The sequence below is a fragment of the Lathyrus oleraceus genome, chromosome 5 (assembly GCF_024323335.1).
Source record: "Lathyrus oleraceus cultivar Zhongwan6 chromosome 5, CAAS_Psat_ZW6_1.0, whole genome shotgun sequence".
NCBI lineage: Eukaryota > Viridiplantae > Streptophyta > Magnoliopsida > Fabales > Fabaceae > Lathyrus > Lathyrus oleraceus.
The window spans coordinates 24,398,069-24,415,076 of record NC_066583.1 but is presented as its reverse complement, the minus strand read 5'-3'; the positions used below and the strand labels follow the sequence as shown (position 1 = coordinate 24,415,076).

Genomic DNA, 17,008 nt, shown 5'->3' with positions numbered 1-17,008 from the left:
CTGATTTAACAAAACGACTAGCTACAGGTCAACAGACCACAACTATCTATGTTCACTTCAGGCATGAAAACTTAAGTTGGTATCCTGATGTTTCTATAAGTAAGTTGACAGAGTCAATGTCAAAATAGATATGAACGAAAGTATATGCCCACAATTTCTCAACAATATACAGATTTTCCTACTTCCTAAAAAACTCAATTATGTATGCAGCTAAATGTCGAATGGCTGTCCTCCCATTTCCACTCATTACTCACCTCTGATCAACCCTCTTTCCAGATTCATTTATAAGTCCAAAAACCAACTAAATTCAGCAACAAACCGAGGCCATGATGCTCTTAAAAATGCACAAATTGTTCCTATGATTTAAATTTTCAAGATGTCTTCATACTATAGCCACTTCAAGTTCAGCTCAGCCTGTATTGAGAAATGTGTTTTTTGTTTCTGGTATCTAGTCATTATTAGCAACTTTCAAACAAGCAGCAGCTGCTTAAGAAGTTTTGACAAAAGAGTCGGCAAATAGTCACCGCTGAATACTGCAGCTTCACTAGTCTGATATAATTTCCTCCAACTCTGGATCCTCAAAATTCAAAGTTTCATAGTCTGACATTGTTTCATTGAACATATCCTTATCTGTAAGATCATTCTGATCATCATCATCATCATCATTATCGTTATCATCGTCATCATTATCATCAACTTCCACTTCATCATTCACTTTCTTGTTTGAAAATTTTCTAGGTCCAGAATTTTGGGTGGCTTTGGCCACAGAATCTTCACATATGCAAGTAGATGGATTTTCATGAAACCCGCCTCTACCAGGTCTAAGCTCCTTTGGCTCACCCATGAATCCTTTCTGGAAAGTACGGACACCGGAAGCAAAAACATCCCAAGTCAAATTACTTCTGTTCAAGAACAATCTGTAGAGTTTTTTAGCATTTGGCCGAATGGTTGGTTTGTGCCCAAAGTATCTCCTATAAGAAATTGCACGGAAAGTAAATTAGCAAGTATAGCTATTAGTGACCAACAGAATGTGAAAATAAACATGCAAATGGAGTAGAGCATACCTTCGTCCAGCTAATATTTTAGCCATGTTCCCATTGTTATTGGTGACAAACACGTCGCTTTCATCACAAACAATAAAATCAAGTGCAGCCATGCGAGAAGAAAACGAAGAAAATGGTTCTAATTCTTCCTTGGTAGTAATGGTTTCTTTTGAATGGAAATTAGGAAACAATGCTTTGAGAGGCGCCAATGTTTCTTCCCCTCCATATACTTCTCCAGATGCGACATAAATATGAACATCAGAACCATACCCCAATGCTCTTAGCATTAGACCAACTTCTTCTGGGGTTAACGGGCATCTCCCCTGCCTCCTGGCCCTATCAGGATTGCTTTTCTGCAAATCAATATTCATACTCTCTTTGTTAACCAATTTTCTCATGCAAACATAGTCAGATAAAATATGGTCTATCAAATAATGCCTCTTTAGGCATCTTGCTACAAGCAGAGTTAAAGACAGTTAAAATGTTAAAAGCTGTTATAAATGATAAATTAATTTGTTATTTTTATTAGTAATTTAAGTTTGGATCTTTAGTAAGGTTCATTGGGTCACAATACTCTATTTAAAGAGATTAGCACTTGTATATTATTAATCATAATATATCAAATTATTCAACTTTAATATGGTATCAGAGCCTATCCTAGACCTATTGTTGGGCTTCCCGCGTCGTCCACGCTTTGGGCTCATTAAGACTCAAGTGTGAGGGGGTTTGTATATTACTCTATTTAAAGAGATTAGCACTTGTATATTATTAATCATAATATATCAAATTATTCAACTTTGATATGGTATCAGAGCCTATCCTAGATCTATTGTTGGGCTTCCCGCGTCGTCCACGCTTTGGATTCATTAAGACTCAAGCGTGAGGGGGTTTGTTGGACTTTCCGCCTTAATTGCGGTCCTCCCCTAGTCACCTTAATTGCGGCACTTTGAGTTACCTCATTGCAGCCCCTAACACCTTCATTGTGTTAGTTTTGAAATGATGGATTTAGTCTCACATTGCTTAGAGATATGGTTTGTGTTGTGTTTATAAGTGGGGGCAATCCTCACCTTACAAGCCAGTTTTGTAGGGATGAGTTAGACCCAACCCAAATTCTGCATAAAAAAAACCTAGTCACTTTTAATTGCTGCTGAGAAAATATGGGCTTGAATCTTTGTTATCCAAGTAGTAAAGACCATTCCATTCTCTAGCACTTCCAATCGCCCCCCCCTAATTCTTGTCCTGAAAAACACAAGTTATTATACAAAATAACACTCCATGATAGGTCTTGTGAGTTTATGTATGGAAATTAGGCTAGTAGTCAATTTTGGGATATGAAGGACGTTAAGAGTCATGGATGAATTAAGTTAAGTGTTCTTTCACCTGCTACAGTTATAAGTGTGTCATCTGCCGTTGATATTTTTTTGTTACTAGGGCAAGGTGAATAGGTGGAGAAGTGTGTGGGCAAGGGTGTCATATAGTCAATGGCTTCAAAATCTAATATCCAGTATTGTTTAAAGGGTATATCTGAGACATTAAGTCTAAACGAAAATGGAGTTGGCAAATGAAAAAGATAATAAAAAAGTACCTGGACGCGTTAAAGAACAAATACCTGATGGTTTCTCCAACTTACTGAGGAGAGATCTCACTTTTTTTACTTCACTTAGGTTAAGGTGTACCCCTCCTTCTAGATTGTCTCCACTAGTACTTCCAGCCATGTGTGCATGTCCTCCCTTTCTGGACAAGTCTCTTTTTTGTCCTCATTCTCTATTAGGAGGTCGGCCAATCAATTTCCAACATTTTTCTTGATTATAACGAGGCTTGTTGCAATAAGTACACCACACCCCTTCACCCTTCTTCTCGACATAGGTTTCTCCCAATTTCTTATGATCAACTAACATGGTTGAACTCTTCTCAACAATGTTGAGATTTCCACAGATAGTGGTGTCAGCATTAATTCCCTTCTACTTTCTTCACTCCTCACTATAGACACTACATCATTGATACTTTTTCTTTGTCAAGAATTTGTACTCTAACATGGTCAAAGTCACAGTTGAGCCCTACCAGAAAATCGTAGACTCTATCTTGTTCAATGTACTCCCTAAGTTTCGAACACGTTTCACCTACCCGTAAAGTCTTCCTTACAAATCTGAACACTATAAAACTACTTACCTCTCTATCTGAGGCATTGTCTGACAGGAAATGGAAACAAACCATGAATTTGGAGATGGAGGCACTGGAAAAGAACAATATTTGGGAATCGGTTTCTTTTCAAATGGAAAGAAACATGTAGGGTGCAAGTGGGTATACACTATTAAATACAAGGCAAATGGGTCGATTGAGAGGTACAAGGCAAGATTGGTAGCTAAAGGATTCACTCAATCCTATGGAGTAGATTATTCAGACATTTGCTCCAGTTGCAAAAATAAATACAGTTAGGGTGATATTATCTTTAGCAGCTAATTTTAATTGGAACTTAAACCTATTCAATGTGAAGAATGTATTCCTTCATAGTGAACTTGAAGAAGAAATCTACATGGATATACCTCCTGGATTCCGTGAACATACCTTATTATGGGTTAAAGCAATCGCCATGAGCATGGTTTGGAAGATTCATTAAAGTTATGATAGGTATGGGCTTCAAACAAAGTCAAGGAGATCATACGTTATTTATCAGACATTCTGAAACAGGGGGAGTAACTGTGTTATTGGTATATGTGGATGATATTATAGTCACAGGTTATGATGAGGAAGAACAACAATTGATGGATATACATTTAGCAAAGAAATTTGAGATTAAATCCTTGAAAAAATTGAAATACTTCTGGGAATTGAAGTTGCCCACTCTAAGAAAGGAATTTTCATATCTCAATAGAAATACATTATTAATCTTTTATAGGAAACTGGCAAGACAGCATGCAAGCTTGCAAATACTCCAGTTGATCCAAATGTAAAGTTGGAAAATACAGAAGATATTGCGGTTGATAAGGAAATGTATCAAAGATTAGTCGGAAAACTTATATATCTCTCACATACTAGACCTGATGTTGCTTTTGTTGTTAGCTTAGTCAGCCAATTCATGCACCGACCAAAGGAGATTCACTTACAAGTTGCGCTCTGAATTCTACAATATTTGAAAGGAACACCTTGTAGAGGAATTTTGTTTGAAAGAAATGAGAGTGTAGGTCTTGAAGCATATACCGATGTCGCCTATGCAGGATCAATTATTGATAGGAGATCAAATACAAGTTACTACACTTTCCTAGGTGGAAATTTTGTGACTTGGAAAAATAAGAAACAAAATGTAATATCGAGATTTAGTGTTGAAGCAGAGTTCAGGGCAATGACACAAGTGATATGTGAACTAATATAGCTAAAATCAACCTTAGAAGATCTGAGGATAAAGTGCGATGAACCGATGAGACTTTATTGTGATAATAAGTTGGCTATCAGCATAGCTCATAACCCAATGCAACATGACAAAACCAAACATATTAAAATTGATACACTTCATGAAAGAAAAATTAGACAGTGGTCTTATTTACACTCCATATGTGTCCTCTCAAAACAACCTTGCAGATCTTCTAACAAAAGGGCTGAACAACAATAACTTTGAAGAAATTGTTTCCAAACTAGGAATGATAGATATATATTCACCAATTTGAGGGGGAGTGTTATAAATAATTAATTAATTTGTTATTTTTATTAGTAATTTGTTATTTTTATTCAGAATACTCTATTTAAAGAGATTAGCATTTGTATATTCTTATTATTCAACTTTGATAAAAGTCATTGTTGATATTCATTTAATGAAAAACCCAATCAAGTTTATATGAACCGTTTCATTATAACAAAAAAAATTGTATCTACTCGAGCATACAAAAATGTTGTCTAATAGCGAATAGGTTTCATTATCTCTTAATAGTAGTAAAATTTAGCATGTGAGCCTTACATGTAGTGTTTTCCATCTCCTCCTTATTCTGCTCAGTTCCTTCTGCTCCTTCTCTCCTCCACCATAGTCACATCCAGAAAATGCAAGCATATCAGGTTCAAATCTGTAGCAAAAAAAGTGGGTCAAACTTAGAAACTACTCAAAAAAAATTTAATCCTTGGTATCCGGCCTTGCGACCAACTACTTATCTAATAGGATCTCTGCAAGTGTAGAAACCATTGTTGTCTAAATAAAATCAACAGGACCAAGTGTAGTTTGTGATATGGACCTAGTCTAAATATGAAGGTCTTAGACTCTCAATGTGGATATTTGGGAGTTTTTCAAAACTGTTTTATTTGTTTTGCTCAAATTTCAACTATGCCTGATATAATTTTTATCCTTAACTTCATTTAGTTCACCTAAAGTTTACAGCTTTACACATGATTAGTGCATAAACACACACCCAGAGAAATTAACAGCTCTAGTCAATTTTAGAGTATGTCCAACGAAATAAACACTAGATGAACACCATAAACAGGTTAAGAAAACCATTTTATCCCAAGGGAGGAGAAGGAGTTCACTACTAAAGAGCGTTAGCCTCCTAAATACTCATGTAAGCTCAGAAAAGACAGATGAAATTGCTCCAGCTCTCAAGACAGATCCAACAACCACCGACGTACTAGAGGCTATGCTACAAATATCTGGCATATGAGCAATTTTAAAAACTGCCTGCCGGTCTTGGAATCAGAGAAACAAAATACTAAATTAAGATCAGAGGGCTCTGTATATGGTCTTCAAAGTTTCAATTATTGATATTTATTTTATAATAATTCCTAAAAGAGTGACTCCGGTATCAAAGCTTCTATATGTTAAAAGTAGCTTATATTTTGCTTATATTGCACATTACTTATTTATTTACTGTGTGCAATAGTACAGCTGGTTGAACAAATTTATTCTGTTAATCTATTTACAGTAAAGTTAGTTTCTAACAGAAATTTGCAGTTACTTCTAAATCTAGCAGTGTTCTGCTTCTGCTCTCTATAAATGAAGAGATACACCATTCTGCAATACTACAATAAACATTCAGATTCTCTCTTCTTTGTTTTCTTAATTTTTCTCTCACTTACCTTTATTTTCTCGGCATCGGTATCATGAGCATGTTCTTTCCTCATTACTCATGATTTCTCCAAGTAATCTGTTCTCTTCACTGGAGTGCCGGGTTCTGTCCTTAGCTCCAACTACAATTTCGGATCAAATCTCTGCGGAGTTGGATTAGAGAAAAGGGGGATTGAAGACGTCAAATTCTAGTTCTGATAAGGGCAGCTCAGTTTATGATGCAGAACAATGTGATTCTTTAAGTTCCTTTGATGAATAGCTAAAGGATTGGAGACCGGATATTGTGGTGTACCAATCGCTGGCTGGCTGTAATAGCGTTAGGTGAGGTTGATGAACAAAACATTGGAGAGAAATGTCATTTTCTACTTCTAAAATGGCAAGAAGCGTTTGGGTGAGGTTGATAAACTACTTTTTTGCAAAAGAAGCCTTGAATTAACTTTGCAAAATGGCAGCGTGTCAACTGTCTGCAAGTTTGCAGCGATAAAGGGATCATACTCCTCCGGTAAGCCTTCAGTCACCACTACTATTAATTGATGAGATGATTGCAATCACTAATTGACAATAAAGACTCAACCAACTTGATCTGTGCGAGATATTTAGAAATACTTTTGTTTTTCATAAAGAAATTATGGACTTGTTCCCAAATCTCCTAGCATGAATGCATTCGAAGGAATGAAGAAAGTTTAGAAATCGGAGAAATTAGCGATGTAGTTTGACGAAGAAATGGAGGGTAGATAAGCTTACTATTTAACTTTTTTTTGATGAAGTGTCTGACAACTTCAATGTATTTGGTTTTATCATGTTACACCGGATTATACGCTATGCTAATAATAGACTTGATTTGTAACACTATATCCTCAAGCCTTCAAAGATGATTTTCAGGCATAGTAATTTGCATATCCCTTATATCCCTTGTGTCACCACTGCCTTGAACTCTACTTTAACACTAAATTGGGATGTCACAATTTGTTTTTCATTCTTCCAAGTCACAAGACTTCGTTCACAATACAATTGACCATGCATAATTAGCATCAATATATACTTTAAGAACCACACTTTCATTCTGTTCGAACGAAATTCTAGTACCCGGAAGTTCCTTTAAAATACTGCGGAATTTGGAGTGCAACTTGTAAGTGAATCTTCTTTTGTGTTCTCCAACTTTGCCTTTGGATCAATTGATGTACTCCATAAGGATGAATGAATCCTTCTGCGACCAATTTACATTGTTCCTATCAATAGATCCACTAGTCTTGTATTTTACAACCACTAGTCTCCCTACAAATTTCTTTTCATTTCTTTTCATTTGGTAAAGAAACTGATTCGCAAGTATTGTTCTTATCAAGTGCCTCCATCTCCAAGTTCATGGCTTGTTTCTATTTCCTATCGGACAATGTCTTCGATAGAGAAGTAGGTATTATTATTAGGGGTGGTAAAACGGATCATCCGTCCGCCTTAAGCTCGCCAAAAAAAGAGCGGGCCGGAAAACCCGCCAAATAAAATTGAACTTAAAAATCTAGTCTGCCCCGCCAAGGTGACGGGTATTTTTTTAGATTTTTTTCCTTCATTTTTTTAATAGATTAAAAGACTTTTTTTTACATTTCAATTAGAAAACATCAACCAACAATTAGAAAGGATAAAATGACAACTAAAAGTTTAAAACCATCAAGAAATTTCACCTAAAATAGAACCATTAACAAGAATTCCAAAACTATAGTTCAAGTATTAACTTTCAACCAACCAAAATAAATATTTTGAGAGCTTGATAACTAACCAACCCGCCCCTTTTTTTTATAGGTTTAAGGCGAGCTAGATTTTCGAGAATGGTTTTCTCTCTGGTATATACTAAATTTTTCCTATATCTCACACCGTCTACAACATTTCCATCTTTTTCATAATCAATTTCAATCTCAATATTGTCACCTCAAGTTTCAGCCTCAACTTCTAATCTGAGAGCAAGGTCAGCTCAACTTCTAATCTGAGAGCAAGGTCAAAAAGTAGAAGAGACTCGTCTTTCTTATTTATATTATCCCCCTGAAGGTGACATTTCGAGACATACTTTATGAGATGGTGGATCATAACATTTATAATCCTTTTAAATGGAAGAACACCTTATAAGTACACATGTTAAGGCTCTAGGATCAAGTTTTCCAATACCATCACCATGGATATGACACCAAAATATTCTAGGAGTGAGCCTTTCGATGCCGGACACATCTGGATAGAACCAGGATAAGACTTTTGAAGGCAAGGGCGGTAGAAGGTAAACGATTTATAAGATACAATATTGTTAAAAGTTAAAACTATCTCCCCAATATTTTGAAATATCATCATAGCACATTTTTTGTCTAACAAGTGCCAATTTTCCGTCTCACCAATCCCATTTTGTTGGGGTGTTCTAACACGTGAGGACTCATGAATGTGATTAAGCAATCTTTGATATTATCATACTGAAGTCTCTTAATATTCACACCAAACTGATTTTTAATCATGGACAAGAATTGAGAAAACAAAATTGATTTTAGACTTTTGTTTTAACATGTAGACTCAGGTAATCTGAGAGGTAATCTGAGTGCAGTCATCACTAAAGTTTACAAACCAACAAGCATTTGATATATTTGGAACACTCGATGAACCCCACACATCTCTATGAACTAGATAAAATGGAAAAGTATCCATTTCATTACTAATTGAAAAGGGTACACACTTGTGTTTAGAAAGTTCACACATCTAACAATGCAGACGGTTAACATCTAATGTTTTAAAAAACAATAGAAAGAATTGCTCAATGACTCTAAACGAAAAGAATGATCCAAGTGATAATGGTACAGGAGAACCTTCACCCAGTTGTTCTTTGTTGATTCTTGTTGTTGAGTAACTTTGGGTTCGAATCTTGATTACTGAAATAGTAAAGGTCATTCTATTATCTAGCACTGTTTAAAGGGTGACAAGTGGTCAATGACTCCAGAATCCAATATCCAATACTGTTTAAAGGATACATCTGAAGCATTAATCCCAAAGAAAATTGAAATTTACAAAATGGAAATGAGAATGGAAACGTACATGAATGTGTCATAGAACAATCACTTGTTGGTTTTTCTAATCTGCTAAGGAGAGATCTCATCTTTGGTACTTCACCTTGGTTGAGTTGCGTCATACCTTCTAGACTGTCTTCACTAGTGCAGGCACTAGTACTTGCAGCCATGTGTCTTTTTCCCTTTCTTGGTGGATCACCCTTCTTTTCCAACTCTTGATTATGTGGCTTTCCATTCAACATCATTTTTCCTGAGTGTAGCGAGACTTGTTGCAATAAGTACACCACACGCCTTGCTTTTCCAAATAGGTTCTTATCAGTCATCATGGTTGAATTCTTCTCAACTAGTATTGTTTAAGCTTTCCAAAGGTGGTGATGCCAAGGTGCTCGGACAAAAAAGTAAACACCCAAAACGGAAAGAGGATGAACCGATCTATGATTTGGAAAAATTAAAACCGGTGTTGAATGGAGGTCCCTAGGGTCTGGTTGGTTTTGTGACGGAGGTTGTGATGGTGTGGCGGTGAGAACAGATTCCGACAGGAAAGGGTCAAACGGGTCGGAGAATGACTAACTTTTTGGTTAAAAAAAAGGAATGTTGGCGGCTGTGCGTGAACAGAAACTGACACGGAGTGTTTAGGAAAAAGACTGCAACGAAGGCAGAAGAAAAAAAAGAGTCGCAATCAAGACGGCTAGGGTTTTTTATGCAAAAGCGAGACTCTTAAAGAACAATAGCTCATGATATTATATTAGAAACTTAATATTATTTTTCAAGTATGAATAATGTACAAACACTAATCTATTTATATAGGCTATTCATATTATATTTCAAGTATGAATAATCTAAGAACACTAATCTATTTATATAGGCTATTCTAACATAATGGCCGAATGCAAATTACTACTATAATAGTAAAAATACATTATTTACAACAGTAAGTTAGACAGCTCTGCCAGTTGGCCATGGCAGTTACATGATTGTAGGATAACTCTAGCCTAAGTGGAGGATAGGCAATTGTATAAATTCTTTAATCTGAACTATCAAGCTCGGCGAACTTATTTCAATCAACATACAGACATACAATAATTGAGATTACAACTCTCTCGATTTTTCTCCATTCTAATACACCCTTCGGCACCTGCACCATCGACTGCCTCACCCCATGAAGCACAGACACGCATCTCTAGAAGTAGGTGAGTCGCGGTATCTGACACTTTTATGACACATGTCAGATAAGTCAAGTGTCAAAAAAGTCAAACAAGTGTCGAAAAAGTCAAACAAGTGTCCTAAAAAAATTAGTGTTTTTTCTTGCTTCAAAATTTTTTGAATCGAATTCCAACATCCATATGACACTCTCATAATATGTGTCGGACAATTCAAACAAATGCTTAAAAAAATTGTTTTTTTTTTCTTCAACACACCTTTTACATTTTTTTTTGTTGACAATTCTCACACACATCTAAAAGGATTAAATATGTATTGAAAGCAATGCTATCAATGAAGATTAAAGACTACATTAATTTTTATTAGAATATTTTTATCTTTTTTAATAATAGATGAATAATTTTTATTAGAATACTTTTATCTTTTTTAATGGATAAATGAAAGTAAAATAATATTACCTTCATTTTTTTATTATAAGTCGTTTTGGAAAAATATTTTTTATTATAAGTCGTTTTGGAATAATATTACCTGCTCTGTTCACTAGTACCGATGGAATGGAACCACTCAGTTGTGATACACTGACTCTACGCATCACATACACCAGATACAGAAAATCTACAGGGGAAATCTATGACAAGAATTGCCAGTGACACTATCAGGTTCCGACCAAATTCTTTTGGACAATGGGCAATGGTAAAATCCCAGGCTTTTTATAATATTCTTCAGCTCAGCAGGCCTTGTACCATATTCAGTGGCTGGCAGTCACGAAGCTGGAATATGAAGCTCTTATGCTCAACAATAACTAGATTATGGTCTCACTTCTTTCCCATAGATAAGTAATCGGACAAATGGATGTTTCCAATTAAAGAAATATTGATGGCAACATCAATAAATACAAAGCAAGGCTAGTTGCTAAGCGTTTTCATCAACAACCTAGCTTTAACTACACTGTAACTATATCCTATGGTGAAAGAAGTTACAGCCAGAACAATACACACTTTAGCTGTCACTAATGGATAGCACATCCATCAACTGGATTTAAATAAATGTCGATTTAAACTAGATGACGAGGTTTACATTCAAACTCATGATAACTAATATCCTTGTATATGAGTTGAATTAAGCTCCTACTGAGCTGAAACGGGCTCCCAACCCAAGGACTGATTTGAAAGACTTTGGTCTGCACTGCTGAACTTTGTTTTTTTTAGGGTGAAAAGTAATACTTCAAAATTATTATTAACCACTGAGCTTTGGTTTTAAATCACACAAATGTGACCTTTTACTCTTTACTGTAGATGACAGTCAGCAGCACTCTCTTTTTGTGTGCGATTATGAGGATGAATTATTGTAATAAAGAGTTCTATTGATCTTGTTCAGCGGTTAATTACTAAGTTGAATTCTAAATTTACTCTCAAATATCTTGGGACACTTGACTATTTTATGAGGATTGAAGTGAGGAGGCTCAAGATCATTAATCCTTTTCCAAGTAAGATATATTCGATAGTTGTTGGCAGAGCACAAATGTCCCAGCCAAAGCTATTTCTACTACAACCATTGGTGGCTATAGCATCAATTTCTGTCTCAGCCTCCAGAGAATCATTAGAAAGTGGTACATAGTTTTCTTAGATGTTTATGAGGCACTGATAATCATGGTCTTCATCTTAAACATTCTGTTCCTGGTATAGAAGTAGCCATAACAGTCTACTGTGATGCAGGTTGGGAAGTAGGCCCAGGTGATATAAGGTCCACTTGTAGGTCTTGTCTTGTGAATTATAAGGCCATAAATAGGTTTCTTGGCGGTCTAAGAAACAACCTCAGGTGGCTATATCTAGTGCAGAGGTTGAATTGAGGAGTCTGGCAGCAACAGCAGCAGAAATTCTATGGATAAACACCCTATTAAATGAATTGAAAGTGCCTATTGTCATTTCTCATATCTTATGTGACAATCTCAGAACTATGACATTAACTCAGTCGTATCTTATATCTATTTATTTGCTAGAACAAAGCATGTAGAGCTTGATATCTTTTTGCAAGATAGAAAGTTCTTAACAAGACTCTTGTGGCGGTGACATCCCTGCAAAACACCAACTGGCTGATATTTTAACCAATGTTCTCTCTATTCAAAGATTTCTCACCCTCAGAGAGAAACTTGGTCTATACTATTCCTTGGCTCACCTATTCTCACATTCAAGGGGGAATGTTTGTTTAATTTTTATTTTTCCTATATTTTGCATTACTTGCTAATTTTCTGTGTGCAAATTGACAGTAAACCTTAGTGTATGTCAGTGTACTATTATCTTTATACATGCCGGTGTATATTTGTGTTAAAATAGAGATGAGGCCAGGGACTCTAATTTAACTTGGAGTAGTAATCTGTATTGAAACTTTAGTAGTGCATTGTGTGCCATATACTGTACATTTGTTCTTACTCATTTCGAACCTTTATAGTTCTGTTTCACTAGATATGATCATTCTATTTATATTCACTGCAATAAAAGCTAGAAATAAGCAAGTACAAATTTACGGTATATGGAACACAATGCACTACTCAATCTAGAATAAAGATTACAAGTCAGTCTCAAGTTATTAACAATAATATTCAGAGTTCTACTAAATATTTTCTCCCCTACTTTTATTTAAACGCCCATAACTTCAATGGATTGATTTAGTTTCAACCACCTAATAGTTCCCTAACTAAACAAAAAGTTTTAACATAAGGGCTTTGCAGGTTTCATGTATGGCCACCTTATCAAATATGAATTATATTACTTGTAAATGATGTTAAATAAAATTGCGGTCCTCCCTGAAACTGAACATTCATGTGTTTCATGTTTGTGCAAATAAAATGGATACCAGCATAAAAGCAAGAATTGAACCCAGTTTTAACATGCATTTGTATACGAGCACATTTTTATCAAGGACAGTGATCGACGTATATGGATACTAATGCTATATTATAGTTTTAGTGGTTACCAAATTGATGAATTCGATTGATACGATTACCCGGGCAAGTAAATTAAACAGGACAGCCAAGACAAACAAACAACAAGAAGCAAAGTCAAACAGACTACCTCAAATGCAATGCAATGTAATGCTTCTTTCTCATCCTCATCCGCTTGACCAATTTTTCACCCATTTCTTGTATTGGATCAGTAAATCTTAGAGCTTGGTAATTAACTCTGCATCTCAACTTCTGATAATCAGTATCCAACCTGTTTGCAAGCCTGTAGTCAAACTTGTTGAGTTGAACAGCCTGCCATATAAATGGAGCAACAACATTAAATATCTTTCCTCATAATCAAACGTTCAAAATAGTTATTAACTTATTAATCTTAGTGGATAAATTGGTCAGAATTTAAAGCATTGATTACTTGTTTATTAAAGCTTAAAAAAGACAGTTGGTAGAGACTAGAGCTTTAATTACTTCCAAAGTTTTCCTACAACTCTAGCGGTATCAAGCATACAACGCGTCCTATTTTGATAACCAAAATCGGCCAATTTCTAGAAACAAAAACTTTAAAGTGGGTTAAATTTGGGTACTAAGTTTGAATATTTAATGACCATAGTGCGGGCTTTATCAGTCATAGAATGGCTAACATGAATAGAAACAATCTTCAAAAAATTCAGGTAAATCATCGAGAAAATATATGGACCTGGATCTTGCAAATAGTTCAATTATAAGATCACTGGCAAATAGAAAAGGCACTTCAGGCACCACACATCGGGGTCAAAATTCATCGACACAACGGGGTTAAAATTCATTGGTAGCCTACTGAAAAAGCCTGAAAAACTCATTATGCAAATGCACCTAATCCATCTAAAAAACACTTACCGTAACATCCATACATAGAGATTTGGACTCTAGTCCTTGATATAAAAGGAGTTAAAATTTCCTACTACTGTTATATATCTTCCAAGCAATAAATAACAATCAAACTGATAGATGAAGGCACTTCGGAGAATCTAATTAGTTGTACAGCACAATAAGCACCGGTAGCACTTCTATGAAATAAAAAACTTACACGCTTTTTCACGAGTACAGGCAGTATACGACTTATATAGCATTTCTCGTTACATTTCCTTGGAACACGCATGCTGTATGCAGATAATGCTTTCCTACCCTTACTACTTGGGAGTTGCTTGATAATTTTGACATCATTTGATAAATATGAGGTAAACCAATTAACATCAAAGATCTCTGAAAAGTTACTGCAAAAGGTAAAGCATGACATTGCATCACAAACTAACATAAAACACCGAGAATGATACGCTTCAATACAACCAAATCAAATTACAATATATCCTTTCGGAAACTAACCTAGAATCTTTCCAGTAAGATCGTTGATCCAATTTTGGAACAACCAGAGTAGCATTCAAAATTCGTGCAACAACAACAGCATCTGTAATCTGCCATTTGCGGAAATAAAATGATTGACAATGATAGTTGAGTACTCATATAGTTTGCAAATAATAAGCACCAACAGCAGTCATTATATACAGCAGTATACGATCCTCGTTATATAAAGCAGAAAAGATTCACTGGTTTCAATACTCCAGATTTTGCGGCAAACAATTAACCGAGACTTTTTCTTAAAGCCGGGCAGATAGGATCTAAAAACACAAGGGATGCATCTCTTTCACAGATGCAAGCAATAGACAAATAGGAGTCTCAACAACATTTAAGGCATCTATAAGCAACGGACGGGAGAAAAATGTGCCAATCACTAATGCGCAGTGATTATTTAATTAATATATGACTCCAACTCCAACAAGTTTAATCCCTTTTCTCATCAAATGCCACATTACTTACTACGGAATGGAAGTTAATTTCATTTGACAACCTTAATCTAAGGCAAATCTAATTGAGGAAGCATATGCTCTTTGAGTTCATTTCACATTTAATAAATTTATTCAGAACCATACTTTATAAAAGAAAATAAATCCAGATATGGAATCCATGCTTGACTATAGCAGTATCAACGATAATGACAGTACTCCAGAGAAATACCCCAGTTCTTTGCTGATTCAAGCCTCCACTAGTTGCAATCAACAAATACCTATTAGGCCTTGTAGTCACTTGAGCTTCTGCCATTGGAAAAACATAATTATCCGTCATTTTCATATACATACACATAACCAAATCAAGTTTCAAACGAAAAGTTTTACATCACATCACTTGATTACTGAACCAACAAATGTTTACGCACTTGGAAACTTGCTGCTGGCATTGCTGCAGCCATAAAAGTGCTCCGAATTTCTAGAACTCCACACATCGTGTCTCATCTTTCCTCCATCTTTCTGATCGTTACAATTATTAAATCAAAACAAAAAAACACAAGCAAAGAATCAAGATCCAATAACAAAATTGCGAAATCTACATCGAACACAAACAGAAGCCAGAGAAAGCCCTAACCGGAACGCGGAACACAGGTTTTACATTCGCATCAGATTTTCCAACCGCATCATTCGCTTTACCGTTAAACTGTACACCAATTACATACATAAGAAAACGAAAAACACAAAATAGCGATGGATTTATAATCAATTCCGGATAAAGTAAAAGCTAAGAGAGTGAGTAAGATTACCGCGGTGTAATGGCGTCTCCGGTGCAAAGGATCAGATTCGATGGGAGAAGGAGCTAAGAATGAAAGCATAGCGAAGAGAAAGAGAAGAGCGGCAGCGACGGTAGAAATCATCGGAATCATGAGACGGAAGCGTTGGTAAAAGTGGTGGCGCCGCCGCTGAAATGCCATTTTTTCTTCTCCCCCTTTGAACAGAGTAGAATGGGAGGAGACACCAAATCGATAAATGTATTATAATTTCATAATTTCATCTTCGATTCATCATGGTATCATTAATTTTTAATTTTTAATATTTAAATATTAAATGTAAACCATAAATAAATTAAATCATGAGTTGAAGAAGTGGGAGAGGAGTGCGTTATGCGTTGAAATGAAAATTCGTTACATTCTGGAAGAGATTATTGATGAGTGAGTGAATAAGTGGGGGCTAGAAAGAATGGAACAGAAAAGAAAAGTACTAAAAAAAAAGCACAGTCTGAATAATGGAAGTGGCTGGGCTCATCCACTAGCAGAAGATTTTCTTGCTTTCGATACTAAGCATCGCCTTCATTGTCTTTTGCCATAGTTTTGTTATTTGGAATTTCGATTCTTTCTTTCCCTTGCACGTGGGCTCTCGTGCTATCTCTGTTTATTGTTTTCTATTTTTTTTAAATGAACGCGTTTACGCTTTCGGTTTATCGACATTGGAGGTTTGTTGTTATGCTACCATCTAGTATCGTAGTATCTTTTACTGTGTCCATAAAAATGTATATTATTATCTAGGAAGGATTTTTTTATCGAGTTATTTTAAAAGAAGTTGATGATTAAAAAGTTATTTATCGAGTTATTTTAAAAGAAGTCGAAAAAGAATCTCTCTTGTCTATTTATTTTAATAGACTTTTTTGGATAAAAGTTTCTTGTAATATCCTATTGAAAAATTATTTAATATAAATAAGTCTTTTAGTATTCAATTATAATATTTTGTATTTTTTAATCATTTTATCATATTTTATCAAGACTCGGTGTAACTTTAATCATGACCATATTATTTTTAGATTTATATGTATTTTCAGTATTCTTTTTAATTTTTATTTTATTTTTGAATATCTTTAAAAAAAATCAGGTTTTTATCTCTACCTTTTATTTTTTTAGTTAATTTTTTAGTTT

General features: G+C 35.2%; 1 protein-coding gene across 1 annotated transcript; it reads right to left on the bottom strand.

Annotated features, from left to right (window-relative positions):
• Nucleotides 1-64: 64 nt before the first annotated feature.
• On the bottom strand, nt 65-16,529 carry LOC127087818 (O-fucosyltransferase 16). The gene is made up of 10 exons (XM_051028738.1): nt 15,866-16,529; nt 15,694-15,762; nt 15,488-15,578; nt 15,289-15,365; nt 14,599-14,687; nt 14,303-14,489; nt 13,352-13,533; nt 4,993-5,095; nt 1,065-1,396; nt 65-971 (listed from the first exon to the last, which is right to left on the bottom strand). Exons 1-10 carry the CDS (start codon nt 16,031-16,033, stop codon nt 545-547), a joined length of 1,725 nt encoding a protein of 574 aa, XP_050884695.1. The 5' UTR covers nt 16,034-16,529; the 3' UTR covers nt 65-544.
• Between the last annotated feature and the right edge of the window lie 479 nt (nt 16,530-17,008).